The 15,171-nt window shown below is 46.5% G+C and overlaps 7 protein-coding genes across 7 annotated transcripts; 5 read left to right on the top strand and 2 right to left on the bottom strand.

The window, feature by feature from the left end:
* Positions 1-393: 393 nt before the first annotated feature.
* Positions 394-3,024, top strand: I206_104447 (uncharacterized protein; the record flags this gene model as incomplete). Its single annotated transcript, XM_070202952.1, has 8 exons — positions 394-675; positions 771-1,193; positions 1,248-1,859; positions 1,929-2,047; positions 2,118-2,148; positions 2,204-2,474; positions 2,530-2,818; positions 2,886-3,024. The coding sequence occupies 8 exons, from the start codon at positions 394-396 to the stop codon at positions 3,022-3,024; spliced, it is 2,166 nt and encodes a 721-aa protein (XP_070059053.1).
* Positions 3,025-3,038: 14 nt separating this feature from the next.
* On the bottom strand, positions 3,039-3,756 carry I206_104448 (uncharacterized protein; the record flags this gene model as incomplete). Its single annotated transcript, XM_019155711.1, has 2 exons — positions 3,039-3,502; positions 3,564-3,756. The coding sequence occupies 2 exons, from the start codon at positions 3,754-3,756 to the stop codon at positions 3,039-3,041; spliced, it is 657 nt and encodes a 218-aa protein (XP_019010669.1).
* A 427-nt stretch (positions 3,757-4,183) lies between these two features.
* Positions 4,184-5,395, top strand: I206_104449 (uncharacterized protein; the record flags this gene model as incomplete). Its single annotated transcript, XM_019155710.1, has 6 exons — positions 4,184-4,343; positions 4,410-4,468; positions 4,559-4,980; positions 5,078-5,176; positions 5,231-5,282; positions 5,351-5,395. 6 exons carry the CDS (start codon positions 4,184-4,186, stop codon positions 5,393-5,395), a joined length of 837 nt encoding a protein of 278 aa, XP_019010668.1.
* A 907-nt stretch (positions 5,396-6,302) lies between these two features.
* On the top strand, positions 6,303-8,392 carry I206_104450 (uncharacterized protein; the record flags this gene model as incomplete). The annotated part of the gene is made up of 10 exons (XM_070202953.1): positions 6,303-6,512; positions 6,574-6,599; positions 6,663-6,830; positions 6,882-6,951; positions 7,004-7,203; positions 7,256-7,326; positions 7,398-7,564; positions 7,628-7,712; positions 7,773-8,120; positions 8,187-8,392. The coding sequence occupies 10 exons, from the start codon at positions 6,303-6,305 to the stop codon at positions 8,390-8,392; spliced, it is 1,551 nt and encodes a 516-aa protein (XP_070059054.1).
* A 527-nt stretch (positions 8,393-8,919) lies between these two features.
* Positions 8,920-10,724, bottom strand: I206_104451 (dihydropyrimidinase; the record flags this gene model as incomplete). The annotated part of the gene is made up of 6 exons (XM_019155708.1): positions 8,920-8,974; positions 9,037-9,304; positions 9,368-9,684; positions 9,741-10,132; positions 10,201-10,497; positions 10,551-10,724. The coding sequence occupies 6 exons, from the start codon at positions 10,722-10,724 to the stop codon at positions 8,920-8,922; spliced, it is 1,503 nt and encodes a 500-aa protein (XP_019010666.1).
* Positions 10,725-11,053: 329 nt separating this feature from the next.
* I206_104452 (uncharacterized protein) lies at positions 11,054-12,286 on the top strand (the record flags this gene model as incomplete). The annotated part of the gene is made up of 3 exons (XM_019155707.1): positions 11,054-11,288; positions 11,351-11,475; positions 11,537-12,286. The coding sequence occupies 3 exons, from the start codon at positions 11,054-11,056 to the stop codon at positions 12,284-12,286; spliced, it is 1,110 nt and encodes a 369-aa protein (XP_019010665.1).
* Positions 12,287-12,583: 297 nt separating this feature from the next.
* On the top strand, positions 12,584-15,164 carry I206_104453 (uncharacterized protein; the record flags this gene model as incomplete). Its single annotated transcript, XM_070202954.1, has 8 exons — positions 12,584-13,181; positions 13,264-13,310; positions 13,359-13,410; positions 13,467-13,834; positions 13,966-14,095; positions 14,160-14,477; positions 14,528-14,707; positions 14,800-15,164. The coding sequence occupies 8 exons, from the start codon at positions 12,584-12,586 to the stop codon at positions 15,162-15,164; spliced, it is 2,058 nt and encodes a 685-aa protein (XP_070059055.1).
* Between the last annotated feature and the right edge of the window lie 7 nt (positions 15,165-15,171).

Genomic DNA, 15,171 nt, shown 5'->3' on the forward strand with positions numbered 1-15,171 from the left:
TTCAGACGATCGAGTTCATCAACAACGACTTTGTATACTCATGCTAACATCAACCTTTGATATCTCAAATTCCGCTATAGGCTTTGGTTATGACCGAGAGCGATCACCCGAAATGTGCAAACAGTAAAATCAGATAAGTTTGTTGTCCAAACGAAAAGTAATTCATAATACACGTATTTATTAGACGTATTCATTACGATTCTCACTTGTTTGAATAGATCTTTTCGTAAATCTCATTACAAATTAGTTGTATTTCGGCGCTTACGGCTATACTTGTTGATGTCTTTTCCATTTTCCTGTCATGAACTACTGACTGTTCACGTTACTCGTTACATACACCTATGCGGGATTCACCCTTGCATACACAAAAAACTATACGTCTCTGTAGAGAGGATGTCACCGCTAGCAGCTATACCGCCGACTCCTCTTTCCAGCTCATTGCAGAGAGCTTCGCCTCATGCTTCGTCCTCTCGGATAAGCGGGAACGAGAATTCTCCAGCCAGTCCAGCGAGCAGCTCGAGGCCATCGAATGATCACGCGAGTCAACCTTTATCACCTGGCAGGAAGAGGAGGAAGGTCACCAGGAGTAAGCTCGGATGCTTGACATGTAGGAAAAGGAGGAAATTATGTGACCAGAGTAAACCTAATTGCGGTGCTTGCGGGCGTTTACAATTGGTATGTCGGGCTTGAGATACATCTGCAACGATCGGAGTGCAATCTTCCAGTCAAGATGCACTGTTGCTAATCTATTGATGCTACTCTTACCAAAGGAATGTGCTTGGCCGCCAGAGGAACCTCCTCGTCGAGCTCGAAGACGCTCACAACCGTCCTTAACTTCCCTTTCACCCTCAATTGTTAATCCTCCTCCGATCCCAGCTGCACCATCGATAGCAAACCTACTGACTTCAAGCAATGATACTCATAATCCTTTCATGATGGGATCGAATGACGTGTTGCGTTCTTTTCCGGTAACCAACACAATGGACGATTTCGTGGGAATATTTGGCAATATCGATGGAAATAATACTAGTCATCAGCAGAACGGCATGAATCGGAATATGCAAGCACCAGCAACTCTGGACGCTGCGAATTTATTAGATCCTAGCTTTGGCACACAGATGAACACTAACCCCGCGTCCTCCGATGACACTGGTCTATTAGATTGGCTTTCGGGCAATGGTAACCTTGATGAGGTGAGTTGTGGACTACCTTTGACAGTATGAAATCTAGCTGACAATCTAAATCAGGCTACTCTGCAGCTGTGGGCGGCAGACTGTCTCGCTGTACCTACAGCTCAGACTTTCAATGCGTTTGATTCACTCAATAGCGTACTTTTACAACAGACACCACCATCCAATACCGCCATTGACCCTTCCATTATCGCTCCCGAGCATGGATCAGGACCACCTAGACCAGTCAGGTCGCGTACAGTATCTCGTAGACCATCTCGATCACCCTCAAGCGACACACCGCCCGGCAATTCCCAAGCTGCGGTCCTGACTTATTTCCATGAATCGCTATCCAGATTGGTTTCTTGTACTGGAGAATCCGCTCCGAGCGCCTTCGAATCGTTCACGAAACTAGCCAACATGACAGCTGGGAGAGGACCTGCAGGACAAAGTTTACATCTGAGTATTTTAGCATGGGCAGCTAGGCATATGGTCAATAGAGGACTAGCGAAATATGAAGCTGTTAGCGAAAAGTTCAGTGTACAAGCTACGAATCATCTGGATACCAGGATGGACCAGTTATTCGATAAAAGGGGACATGAACGTGCTTCGATAGCCATTGAGCATCATGATCCAGACACAGAGAAGATGACTCTACTGGCTGCTGCTCTGATGATTATGCAATTCAAAGTGAGATTCATAGAGACTCGATACCCTATTTACGCGTGTCACGGCTGACAGTTTTTATCAACCCGTTAGATCTGCCGAGGTGATGTCTGGGGATTCAGTACTGTGGTACAACATCTTACACGGCTTGTTCCGTTTGTGTTCACCAGTGAGGACTTGGACTCACAGCCAGACTCGATGCACACTTCTTTGTGAGTCGCAGTCGCGGCGCGTTCTGCACATAAAATTCGAGATTGAATTGCTTATAAATACGGCTTATAGCTTCGAGAACGTTCTCTACCATGATGTTCTGGTAAGTCCCCTCCACCACAGCGGCCTGTGTATACGATAATAATAAGGGACTTTAGGGATCCTTCATTTTTACTCGAGCACCCATGGTACCAAAATCTATAGCTCAGAAATATAGTCGCGCTGGCTTGGATACCCTTCATACTCTGACAGGTGTCAGTCTACCTTTGTTCTCGAGGATGCATCGCTTAGCCGAACTCATACGCCTACGACGATCAAGGAAGGATAAGGGGTGGAGTGATGAACACTTGCTGGATGTAGTGAAACCTGCTTTACAGATCGAAGCAGAACTCAATGAGGAGAAAACTAGATTAGACGAGCTCGTATTGGGTGAGTCATCGGTGTGGTCTTTCAAGACCTTGAAACTGATGATCATATGAATTAGCAAAACCTCATATTCAAGCTCATCGATACCTTCACGAAGCCTTCAGAACGGCTTGCTTACTACAACTCCGCTGCTTTGTTCTTTGCGAACCTCCCACCTCACTCAATATTCGATTACTTGTTCGACAATGCCTTTCACTGTTAGAAGCCATGTTTGATCAGAATCTTCCTGGTCTCTGCTCGGCACACTGGGTTATCTTTTTAGCAGCGCTTTGCTCCATACCTGGAGGTCAAGAGGAGGAAGAGTTAGATGACAGACAACGAAGTGATAGGATATATGAGGATATCTAGTGAGCTATCCCCCTTTTTCTTGTGCTGCGAGCAGAAGCGTGATACTCATGGTGCCTTCTTGCGTAGCAATGAGTTTGGCTTCCGCAATGTTGAGCGGTCGAGAAAAATTGTACATGAACAGTGGAAGAAGAATAGTGATGGAAGCGAATTTGTAGACTGGCTTGATGTCTTAGGGGAGAACGATTGGGAGATATTTGTTGTATAAAGTACACGCATTGTTCACAATTGACCTACAACCTTGATGTCCCATGTTACACCTCCCAATATTGTGCTTCCACCTTTTGCCCAATCTTGTGAAACCTCCGAAGGCAGCTGAGGTAGATACTTATTCACTTGACCAAATTCGTATATCCTCTTCCAATGTCCCTGTTCCAGCTGATCTCGCCATGCGTAATAATCCCCACGGGCATCTTTTGCTAAGCCCAAAGCGTAGTCACCGACTCTTCCAATATATGATTGTACATCTTTCTGCTGGGATGCTACCACAAAATAAGGTGTTCTCGAAGGTAGTTGTTTCCTACGCCAAGTTTCCACGTATGGTTCGTACAAGTTTGTCTTTGGGTTAAACATGGTTCCTGTTTCCGTTACATCACCGTTGGATAAGGTATCAAACACTCCTTGATCTGGCATTTCTGTTTCTGGTCTATTGTCGATTATATGATCCCAACGAAGTTTAGGTTTCTCTACAAGAGCATCATCAGATCAACCTCATGGATAACCATTTTACAAATTGCTGACGCGTACCTTTAGTAGATCCTTCTATTTCGCCTACATGTGCAACGGTTGACCAATCCATACTGCCCTTATCTAGGCCTTCGAGGAATACCCGTAGGTCCAGAGAATAGCCATCTATGGTCAGCACCAGAGTGTCGGTGTCTTCTATGGGTTCGGCACCTGACCAAGCTATAGATATTCTGGTTGAAACGCGAGCGGACATGTTGATTTGAGGGGTAATTTAGCTTCAAGCTTTGACAAAGTCGAAGTGGACGAAAAGATTCATGGGAAGAACACTGTCTTCAGAGTCAGAAACGAGAGTTTGAAATACCATAGTCTCTATGATCTGAGAGGTATATGCTGTCGCTGCCCATGAAGAGATAAGGCTGGGATTTGGTTGTAGTGGTTCGGGGCTATTAGGTGGTGAAGTAAACGCCAGCGTCAGTGGACGCGCTTAGGTAAATTTAGTCCCGATATCGTCTCTAGGTCAAATCCGAACAAGTGATGTTATCGTGAGAACATCTTGGACCAATAAATGGTGTTGCATTAGCCGTTGCCGCAGTCACAGCTGGCATAAATATTTTGTAAAAGGTTCAATTAGTTCTTGAGAACCTGCCTCAATAGTAGAATCATACTAAAGCATAGCGAGAATGGTCACTACCGCATCGACTAGTGCGACAGCACCAACAGCTGACCTTTCCTTTGATTTCGGACCACCTCCACCTAAGTTTACCGACAAGTACGTTGAAAGAGAATACGTGAAAGAGCGTCTAGCCTTAGCTTATCGCGTGATAGCGAGGGAAGGGATGTGTGAGTTCGTGACGTTCTTTATGATTAGGCTCTTGCAGGCTTCAGCTGATAGATGCCTATCGATAGGCGAAGGTGCTTCTGGGCATTTGACTTCGAGGGATCCCGTTGACAGAGATTGTTTCTGGGTGAGTCGATGTTTGCGTAATAACAGAAACTGTTCATTCAGAGCGCTTCTCTTTCAAGACGCTGGATGCTAATACATTCTGCTCGTTCAGGTGAATCCTTATGGTTTACACTTTTCTCGCATGACTGCGAGTGATTTACTTCTGATAGATCATCACGGAAAGATAGTTATGGGTGGTAAACCACATCAGCAGAGATACAATGCAGCAGCTTTCATAATTCATTCAGCCATCCATGCCGCTCGTCCTGAAGTCGATTCAGTCGTGCACGCTCATTCGCCATACGGTAAAGCATTTTCAACATTAGGTAGAAATCTGCCCTTTTATTCTCAAGATTCAGCTGTCTTTTGGAAGGATATTGATTTATACGCCGATCATAATGGAGTTGTACTTTCGACAAATGAGTCTAAGCAGATAGTGGATCAAATTGGAAGTAAGAAAGCATTAATCATGCAGAATCATGGATTGTTGACTGTTGGAGGCTGTATTGAAAGTGCTGTGTCTTGGTTCATGCTGTGAGTCCACATTCAATGCTCCCACCACCCAAAGTGAGAGACGCGTTTGTTGTGTCAGCAGAGCCGGAAAATTAACGGATGACTTGGCTCCTGGTAGTCTTGAAAACGAATGCAGGACGATCTTATTGGCAGAGGCCGCGGCTGCCATGACAGGATCCAAACCAGTTAGTATTGCTGCAGAAGTAGCACAATTTACGTGAGTTTTTTTAGGCCCAAGTCATATGCCTAAAGCCTGAAGATGAATTCGCAGTTGCAAAGAAATCGGGACTGAGGAAGCTGGAAGGTTCGAAGCATTGCCGTTTGTGAGTCAATACTGGTGATAGTTCCACACGATTTCTGTCGACTTGGCTGAAAAAGCGCCTTCTTGCAGTTTGATCTTGTTGAGGAGGAGTGTAAGGGCGCTCATCGTAAATGAGTAATGCCAGGGATGATTTGAGGAGAACTTGTTACCGGTTGGATTTTATGCTGAGTGTCATCTTGTATTGCGACGTGCAGTTTTGGACGAATATGGCTATGAGGAGACCTGGCGGCCTCAACCAGTTGCACACTATACGAGTGGTCTAAACGTAGGATTTCTGAGATCTCCTTTTGAATGCCTTGGCAGGTGTATCTCTACGTGACTACGCGCCTTGCTGATCTTCCTATCAAGACACCTCACAATTGAATTGGACGAGATCGTCACAGTCATCACTTACGCATGGCAGCAGCTACCCCGCATGGGAGACACTTGATATTCATGCAGGCACTGGTAGATCCTGCTTAGCTATCACGTTCATCGAGTTGTCCCGGTCAGATGCGAACTGCCATGAGCGCAACTTAGTCACGAGGGGAACCTTCTCGCGATAGATTTTCTGCCCCTCACAATGCCAAGCTTGACTTACTGATCCTGCAACAATTCTTGTGCTTATGTTCCTCTGAACACGAATATCGCCCACTGATCTCCCCATTTCAGTGTTGCCAAAGTTCGGTACGCGAGTCCAATTTCTCAGTACCTTTTTCCTTGATGATCGAGTTGGCTAAGGTGAATCTGCCGTAAGGATTGCCTGTTCAAGCAATTCAAAGCAACTTTTCCCACATACCTCAACGGCCATTAGACGGCGAAAGACCTGGTTCTTATCGAAGCCAGCCGGCGAGCTCTTCTGCCATGACGGCGACACATGACCCTGAACTCCTTATCTTTGAAATTTGTATTATTGATCAACTCGATTGGTCACAATGGTGATACATCAGGTGAAGCTGTGAAATACATATAAATCGCCTCGTGTGCTAATACTTGTTATGTGCCCTCAAGCCTGCGAACAACCCATTGAGCTGCATCCACCATGGCAGAAGCTAAAGTGCCTCAGACTCCGAGCGAACATTCGAAAGAGGACGCTGTCCTCGATACGGTGGCAACCGTACCTAATGGCCTCACCACCATCGAAGAACAGCAGGAACGACGAAACCTGTTCACCTATTCTGAAGGTCAGAAAATCCTTCGAAAGGTCGATATGAGGCTCATGCCCTTCTTGTTACTCACATACCTCCTGCGGGTACGTTCTTCTTCAACAGCTTGAGTAACGAAAGTTTGTTATGCTCATACTGCTATCACAGGGAATGGACGGTGGCGCAATTTCCTAGTCAGTGTGATTGCCCAGATCTGACTTGCGACAGGAGAAGTGTACTGACTTCATCGATCTCAGTGTCAAAACCATGAACCCAAAATCGCCAACCAATATCTTACACCAATTGAATATGACAACAAACCAATACGCTTACGCATCAACTACCTTCACTCTGTTCTATGCTCTCGGTGAGCTGCCCTCAAATTTGCTCTTCAAAAGGACCACCCCAAGATGGCATTATATGAGGTAAGTCCCCACATGTCAACTCGCTCCAAGAGAAGCTCACAGTCTCTACAGGATCGTCGCACTTTGGTCCATCGCTGCAATTTGTCACGCTGCTGCTTTCAATACTGCGGGTCTTTTAACCGCAAGTCCAGATCCTCACTTCGGCTTCTTACATAGGCTGATAATATCTACAGGCCCGAGCATTCCTGGGTCTTTTTGAAGCTGGTATGGCTCCCGGTGCTTATTTGCACTTAACATACTACTATCGACCTGATGAGATCGGTCCCCGAATTGCGGCTATATCTGCGATGTTCAACTTCTGCAATATCTTCGTTGCTCTGGAAACCTATGGTCTGAGCTTTGTCGATGGACATGGTGGTCTCGGTGGTTGGCAGTGAGTCAAGACGTGATTGTGTTGTGAAGACCGAGACTGATGTCGCATGTAGATGGACCTACATCATCAACGGTTTATTGGGTCTGGTCCTACTGGCAATCTTGTACTTCTGGATGCCAGATTGTGAGTGGTTTCAGCAATACCTTGTGACACTCCGGGCCCAGCCAGATTACTGATAGCTGAGCTGCATTCAGTCCCGGAAGATTGCAAGTGGTTGACCCCAGAAGAGCAACAGTGGATTGTTGGTCGTTTGCCAGCTGGATCATCCCGATCAAATGACAAGAACTTTGACTTCAAAGAGCTTAAAGACGCTTTCAAGAGTTGGACCAACATGGGATTCGCTGCCATGGTCGTGATTTATGTGAGTGGTACCGCTCATACTCTTCAAGATTGCTTTTTGATCGCGTTGACTCTCTCATCGCAGAATACCGGAAACCTCGGTATGACCTTCTGGTTGCCCACCATCATAGCCAACATGGGATTTAGTACGACTGCCTCAGCTCAGCTTTGTGAGTGTGACTATTAATCATATAGGAATCATAGGTCTAACGTGCTCTGCAATACTCCAGTGAACATTCCTCCCGCTGCTTTGTACTGGATCGGTGGTATTGGTGGCAACATTCTGACTGATCGACTCACTATGATTCCTCGACCTATCATTTTATGCTGCACGCTCTCGTTGGTTACTGCGGGAATGTTCGCCTTGGCGTATGTTCGAAGTATCGGTGCTCTTTACGCTATCATTTGCATAATGCAGATCTTCGCAAGTTGGTCTTACCAAACCTTCATCCCATGGCGATGTCAATCACTCAAAGGTACTACCGATGCCGCCTTTGCTATGGCTTGGTTGACTGGTGCTGGTCAAGTAGCTGGATTATGGTCTGCCCAGATTTTCCGAAGCCAATATGCGCCAAGATGTGAGTGTTCTTCCATTTTTTGCTTTGCGACAGGGTAAATAGCTAACCAGACGCGATTAATTGTAGACAATATACCTTTCATCGTTTGTGCTGTATTGACCATTGCTGCGGGTTTGATGGTTTTAGTCAATTGGTGGAGAACGTACAAGAGCGAAAAGGAGACTAGACGAATCATGGCTCTTAGACGAAAAGTAGGAAAGGAGAGAGACGAGGTCTTACAAGAAGATGTAGATCTAGGGGAAGAAGTTGCTCGAAGGAACAACCAGTCTTGAGTGACGTCCCATGTTTTCAAGAGGCGTTACAATATAGAATTGAAGACTGGGTTCTGTTGAGACTTTGAGACGGAGCCGTGAAGTCAGATTATCTCAGAAATCATCAATGACCATAGACAAGCTGACTTTTGTAGATTTTTGTAGAGATCGAGAGGATAGCTATGTATGCAGCTCATGTCACCTCACAACGACGCAAGAAACCTCCTCGGCAAGCTTCTTGTTACTGGCCACGCTGTGTTGCTCATTTAGACAGCTCAAAATATGAGTGTAATTTCATTGAGGTGCATTGTTTGCCTTTGAGATTGCCGACTCTCGCGGACCAATTGTCCAAATATATATGATCTACTGTACGTTGGACTTAAGTGAAGATATCTAGTCTCCCACGAGAATCAGGCCATTCTCACAAACAGCCTGATAGGGTGTGATCCGGAACAGTGTCCGAAAGATTTATCTTTTATTATGGATTCATATGCAACGGTGATATATAGACAGATTGATCTACAGTGAAATAACGTGCAGTGATACGGCTATGCGTGAGGATTGAAACCGTTGATCCAGGCAGCTGACTGACCGCGCGGCCCTCTGTCATCATGAAGAAGGCTGTTAGTTATTTCGTGAACCATACTGCAGGAAGAATGACTCACGGAAGAGTACTGAAACCTCTCTTGAGATATCGGCCGTCTCCAGCTTTGTTCAAGACAGTATTCGACTCCCCATCATAAGCGATTCTGCCCCTGAGGAGCACTAATTTAGGCCAATCCTGTATTTCCATACCTTCGTAAGGTGTGTAATCTGCACCATGATGCAACTCGGTCTGCTTGATGGTCAACGCTTTCCTTGTTTTCTTAGGTCTCCAGATCACCAAGTCGGCATCAGAACCTGGTGCAATCGTTCCTTTTTTGGGGTACAGGCCTGTATAAATGACGCCGGTGTCAACTGATTTCGCGTCTAGCTCAACAGTGCTGCGCAGCTTACCGTATAATTTTGCAGCATTCGTCGAGTTTAACTCGACGAACTTCTGAGGAGAAATCCTTCCTTTCAAGACGCCTTCAGACCAGAGTAAGGGTGTTCGCGTACAAACGCCAGGCAAACCGTTAGGGATGTGCTTGAAATGCCCACGAGGATTCTTAACGGGATCCTTGAGGCCAAGCTGTTTACCTTGAGCGTCATAGTAATTTGTTGGAGCATGATCCGATGAGAAGACAGTGAATGTTCCATTCGCCAAACCGTCCCAAATAACTTCTCGTTCCTGTGGATCGCTCCGAAGGGGTGGCGCACAAACACACTTCGCACTGTATCCATGTACAATCAGCATTACTTCAATAATAAGATAGACAACGTGACTAACCCTTCGAAGCCAGGCGCTTGCATCTTCTCAGCTGTCAATAAAGCGTAATGAGGGCAGGTCTCGCTGTAGATTGGGAGTCCCCTAGTCTGAGCTTTCCTGATATGTGCTGTTGCTTCCTTTGATGACACATGTACAATAAGCATCGGCGCGTCGACCACTTCAGACAGACATATAGCTCGGTTTGTCGCCTCTGTTTCCACTAAAGGTGGTCTAGAGGTCCCATGATGCCATGGTTCTACCATTCCTCGCTCGATAAGGTTCTCTGTCATCCAGTCGATTATATCTGCGTTCTCGGCGTGCACCATTGTGGTTACTCCTGTTCGTCGAGCAGCACACAGTATATCTAGTACTTGTCGATCATTTAGCTTTAGTAATGGGTATGTCATGTAAATCTGATTGGATTCCATCCTGGTCAGCTGAGCGCAACGCAAGTATCTAAACGTCTTCAAGCCCAACTCACCTTGACACTGGTCACTCCAAATTCAATCATCTTGGGTATCTCATTCTTGACGACATCTGGTGTAGGATCACTGATGATGGCATGAAAACTATAGTCGGTATGTGTTTGATCTTTTGCCAATTCATAGTATGCTTCTACTGCCGGCATGACTTGTTTCCCCTTCGCTTGGACTGCGAAGGCTATGACGGTTGTTGTTCCTCCAGATATAGCTCCTCTAGTACCGGTCGTCCAATTATCCGCTGATCTGGCTCCAGAAGCAGACTGTCCGATATGAACATGAGAATCCACACCGCCCGGCTGTGTACAACATCAATATCCCTCCAAGTCCGAGGAGCGGGGCTGCCACATACCGTTATATATCCTCCTTCCGCATCTATGATTTGACAATTATCATCGTGTGGAAGATTTTTGCCAAGGCAGACAATTACTCCATCTTTTATACCAATATCACAATCGACTTGGTCTGCTGCCGTAACAACTGTACCGTTCTTGACGACAAGATCGAATAGGAAAGCATTCGTCATGTTGTCACTTCAGATGATGTGTTGTGCGACTCAAGAACTGCAGGGTATGCATTGATGTATCAAAGAATACACAATCTATTTGATCTGCTCAAATATCGATTATCTGGAAAGGACAAACCGTTATCTGGGCGAGATATCAGTCTTCTCAGTTTAGCGAACCAGTATCCCGATAGTTTCGCCGTGAACGGCCAAGACGCTATGGTGCATCCGGCGAGGGAGACGATATTGCGTAAACAACTCCTTTAATACGCGTTCCTATATGAAAATCAAGAAATCGGCTTCATCCGGATTGAACAATTCCCCTTGTCCTCAATTGTACGACTTTAATCATGACCAGCTCTCGACCAATTGTGATCATTGGTGCTGGTATCATTGGCTTGACTACTGCAGTGCGATTAGTGGAATCGGAAGGATTTGATTCTTCGGAGCATCCAGTTCATATTCTAGCGGATCATTTACCCAATGACCCCTTGGATGCTTATTACGCTTCGACCATCGCTGGTGCTCATCACTTGAGTTTTGCAGCTGATGAAGATGTCAATCAACGGAAATGGGATAGCCGAAGTGAGTCAATGAAATCAAAGTCCGAGACGCTCATCAATTGATGACTCGTGACGCTTGCTTAGCCTTTCAGGTCATGCACGACGAATGGAAGAATGGAGGAGAAAAGACCGGGTTGATGTTGTTGAAGCAGACGGAATTTTACGTTGGTACGGATAACCACCTAAAAATATATGAGGAACATCCAGAGGTAGGATCACATCTATCTAGCGCCCATCAGATAAACGGTGTATCTAATCTTTTCTTGACAGTTCACTGTTTTAGATCAATCAACTCTCTCGAACTCCATTGACCATTCAATCTCCTTCACTTCCCTCACTATGACTCCTGCCGTATACCTCAATCGCTTACTGCGCCGACTAGAAGGCAAAGTCCAGATCCACAGGTATCATCTTTCTTCGTTAACCAACCTCAATCACTCCTCTTGCACTGCTCTTATAGGCATATCGTCTCCGTTGGCTGTCTTCGTCTGCGCGGGTATAGGTGCTTTGACTTTAGGTGGTGTGGAGGATCAAGATGTGTTTCCGACTCGTGGTCAAGTGGTTAAGCTGAAAGCACCGTGGATTCGATCAGGCTGGACAAGACAAGTTGGAAGTTTAGATGGAGGTGAAGGGGGTGAGAGGACGTATATTATCCCTCGTCCAGATGGGGATGTCATAGTCGGTGGAACACGAGAACAAGGAGATTGGTACCCTTACCCTCGCCCAGAGACTACAACCGATATTCTTAGACGAGCTCGAGAGATTTTTCCGGAGATCATACCTCCTTATTCCGTGCACAGCGATACACTTTCTCCTCTTGACGAGATAGTGGAAGGTGTTCTTGTAGGGTTCAGACCTTCCAGGGTTGGCGGCATACGCCTCGAGGTGGGCGAAGATCTGTATCTGGGGAACGAAAAGGTCACAGTCATACATAACTACGGCCATGGAGGAGCAGGCTGGCAGAGCTGCTGGGGTACAGCAGAAGACGCCGTTGATACGCTGTTGAAGGCTTTATCGTAGGGGAGGAGACTATTTGTAAAAGTTCAATACCACGAATGTATGTCACCTGTCGCATGTAGAAGTGAATCACGAGCAATCACATGCATTTACACTTGTGCAAAAGGCCTTGGTATTTGTTCCATGCGATACTATGTGCGAAAACTGATTTCAGCGGTTGGAGACTATGAACCTGTATCATGAAATAACGGTAACTTGATCTAAACCGACAAACAGATCATCAGTCAGGGTAATCGTAGGGTTATTTTCGGTTTGTTTTTCTGCTATCTATATTTTCATATCAATCTAGATTCACCAACCATGATAGACCAGTACATGCTAGACAGCTCACTCAGTCAAACATACCCTTTCACTATCGCCGGTCCCAGTCATATCAATCATAGCAATGCTGTAGCTCCATTCAATCCCGGAGCTATGAACGGAGTGTCCAATGATGCTGGTGGAAGACCACCTCGGTCTCGAAAGAATCGGCCCTGTGACTCATGTCGTCGGCGAAAGACCAGATGTTACATCGCATCTTCTGGACCTCCATGCTCCCTCTGTGCGGAAGGGAAGAGAGAATGCACGTTCAACCTTGCTCCGCCGGCACGCAAACCTCGACAATTAGCACGACCTCCTTCGAGCGAGTTTGATGGGATAGATAACCATCCAGGGGTCGACACGGATCAGCGAGCAAGCGAGGAACAAGATAGTCCAACGTCCGTGATCAACGGGAAACGGAGGAGATCACTAGAAGCTGTTGACAGAAGCGGTGAGACTAGACGAAGGAGGAGAAGGGACACTACGCCCATGCAATCTAGCTCAACTGTGACGAGTAGGAGGAACTCTGGGTTAATTCATCTAGCCGATGCCGCTTCTGCATTCGATCATCTAGCTTCATCTGGCTTCGAACCTCATGGTGAGTCATACTCAACGATAAACAATGCTGATCAGCTTAGTCTTGACCAACCCTGTCACGGACGATCTGTTACCAATACAAGGGGAAGAAATAGAGAAGTCGACCGATAGGCCGCATGTCAGGCAAATTGTCAGTAATAATCCCCATCTGACTGATCTTTGGCTGAGCCTGCTGTAGTCATCTGATCCCAAACGACCTATATTTGTTGTCATGCAACCACGCCAAGAGAGTGAGTGCAAGTTAAGGTTCCTTTGCGCAGAAAGTATTGCTTATTGCTCGTCATAGCTTTCCGCTCTGGAAGTGCAGGCATGAACGGATTAACGAATTTACGAACCCTCATTTCTCATCAGCCTGTTGCGTTCACCGAAGCCTCTCTTATTGATGCTTACACAACCCATGTACACCCAGCTAGACCTATCCTTCCGAAGGGCAAGATCGCCAAATTTCCCCCGAATCTACTTGCAGCTATTCTAGCCAGTTCCTTTGCACATAATAAGAACACCCGATCCTTAGCTGGGCTCGCAGCTAATCTACTGCAAAGTGCATCGGAAGGTACAGGGGAATCGAATTTAGTCACGGTGATTACAAACATTATGATGATAGGCGTCCGGCCTGGGGCAACAAATCAAGGTGCATACTTATTGCTCGCACATGTGAGTCTTCGCCCTTCTTCTTCTGACTGTATGTCCGTCCCAATCCTGTCTTCATCATTGCTTGTTCATCACGTCAACACTTCTCTCTCCTCGGTGAGCAATCTTGAAAACTGACTGCTCAAAACCTGCAGACCATCGCTCTTGCTCAGCTGCTAGGTCTGCACCTTGACCCGTCTGCCTGGTCAATCCCGGCCTGGGAACAAGAGCTGAGGATTCGCCTGTGGTGGATGTTGCGGATCCATGATTCCTGGATGAGCTTTCGTAAGTCCATTGCTTTTTCTTCAAGCGATGACATAGCTCACACATAGCGATGCAATCCTGCAAGTCAATTCTCGTCCATCTCACGTACAGGTTGATAACAGTACTGCCCCTTTGCCCAAGTTAGCATCCTTGCTAGAGTCATCCTGTGCCTTCTCGCCCGCATCTTCTGACTCTGCCAAGTCGTTTATCGCTTCTTGCCGACTAGCTAGATTAGTATCGCGACTGCAATCTGAAGTTTGCACTCTCGGAGCTGTCGCAAACAGAACTCAGACTGAAAGACGAGAGGAAGTGGAGGACATCTATCAAGCAACGGAAGATCTATTGGAAGACTGGAAAGTATCTCTTGAGGTGCAGTCTTCCCGTCCCCGACCGCCCGGAGTCAGTGAGTCGATCTTTTCGGTGGTGTACTTAGGATGATGCTAAGTATAACAGATTCCCTTCTATTATGTCTGTTGGGACTTCGATGTATGCTCAAGAGGATACATGTGGAATTGGAGCATGGTCTTGGAGCTATGTTTGATACTCCCTCGGACGCTCTGAATCCCTTCACCGACTTCGTCACTTTCATCACGGCATTCACGGAACACGATCTGGACGGATATTTCTTATCTTGTGAGCTTTCTTATGTGTCAGAGCAGGCTAACCACCAGACTGTTCACATATCCTGTCTTCCGTGCTTGCTTCGCTTGTTCGATTTGTCCTAGCATCACAATCTCAGCCCAGCACGACCGTCCTCAATCTTGTTGCTCGGCTCGTCCGCTCATTGCATCAATATCAACAGATTCATACATGGGATATCGCAGCGTCGGCGTTGCGTAGAGCTGCAACCATGAGCGATCGTCTGCAGAAGTTACAGGAGCATAGTGAGCTATGCGAGGCGCTTAGGGGAAGTAGCTCGTCCACACCTGCGGATATCAACCTCAACCTGTCATTATCGGCGCCTGTAGTACCAATCACCACTGGAGATGTGACAGTGGAACCTCAACTTGTATGGGACTGGAGTGGAGCGGAAATTGATCTGGATCAAATACTACTGGGATTATCCTCCGCTACGACGATAGCTACGTGATCCAATG

The sequence above is a fragment of the Kwoniella pini genome, chromosome 5 (assembly GCF_000512605.2).
Source record: "Kwoniella pini CBS 10737 chromosome 5, complete sequence".
Classification (NCBI taxonomy): Eukaryota; Fungi; Basidiomycota; class Tremellomycetes; order Tremellales; family Cryptococcaceae; genus Kwoniella; species Kwoniella pini.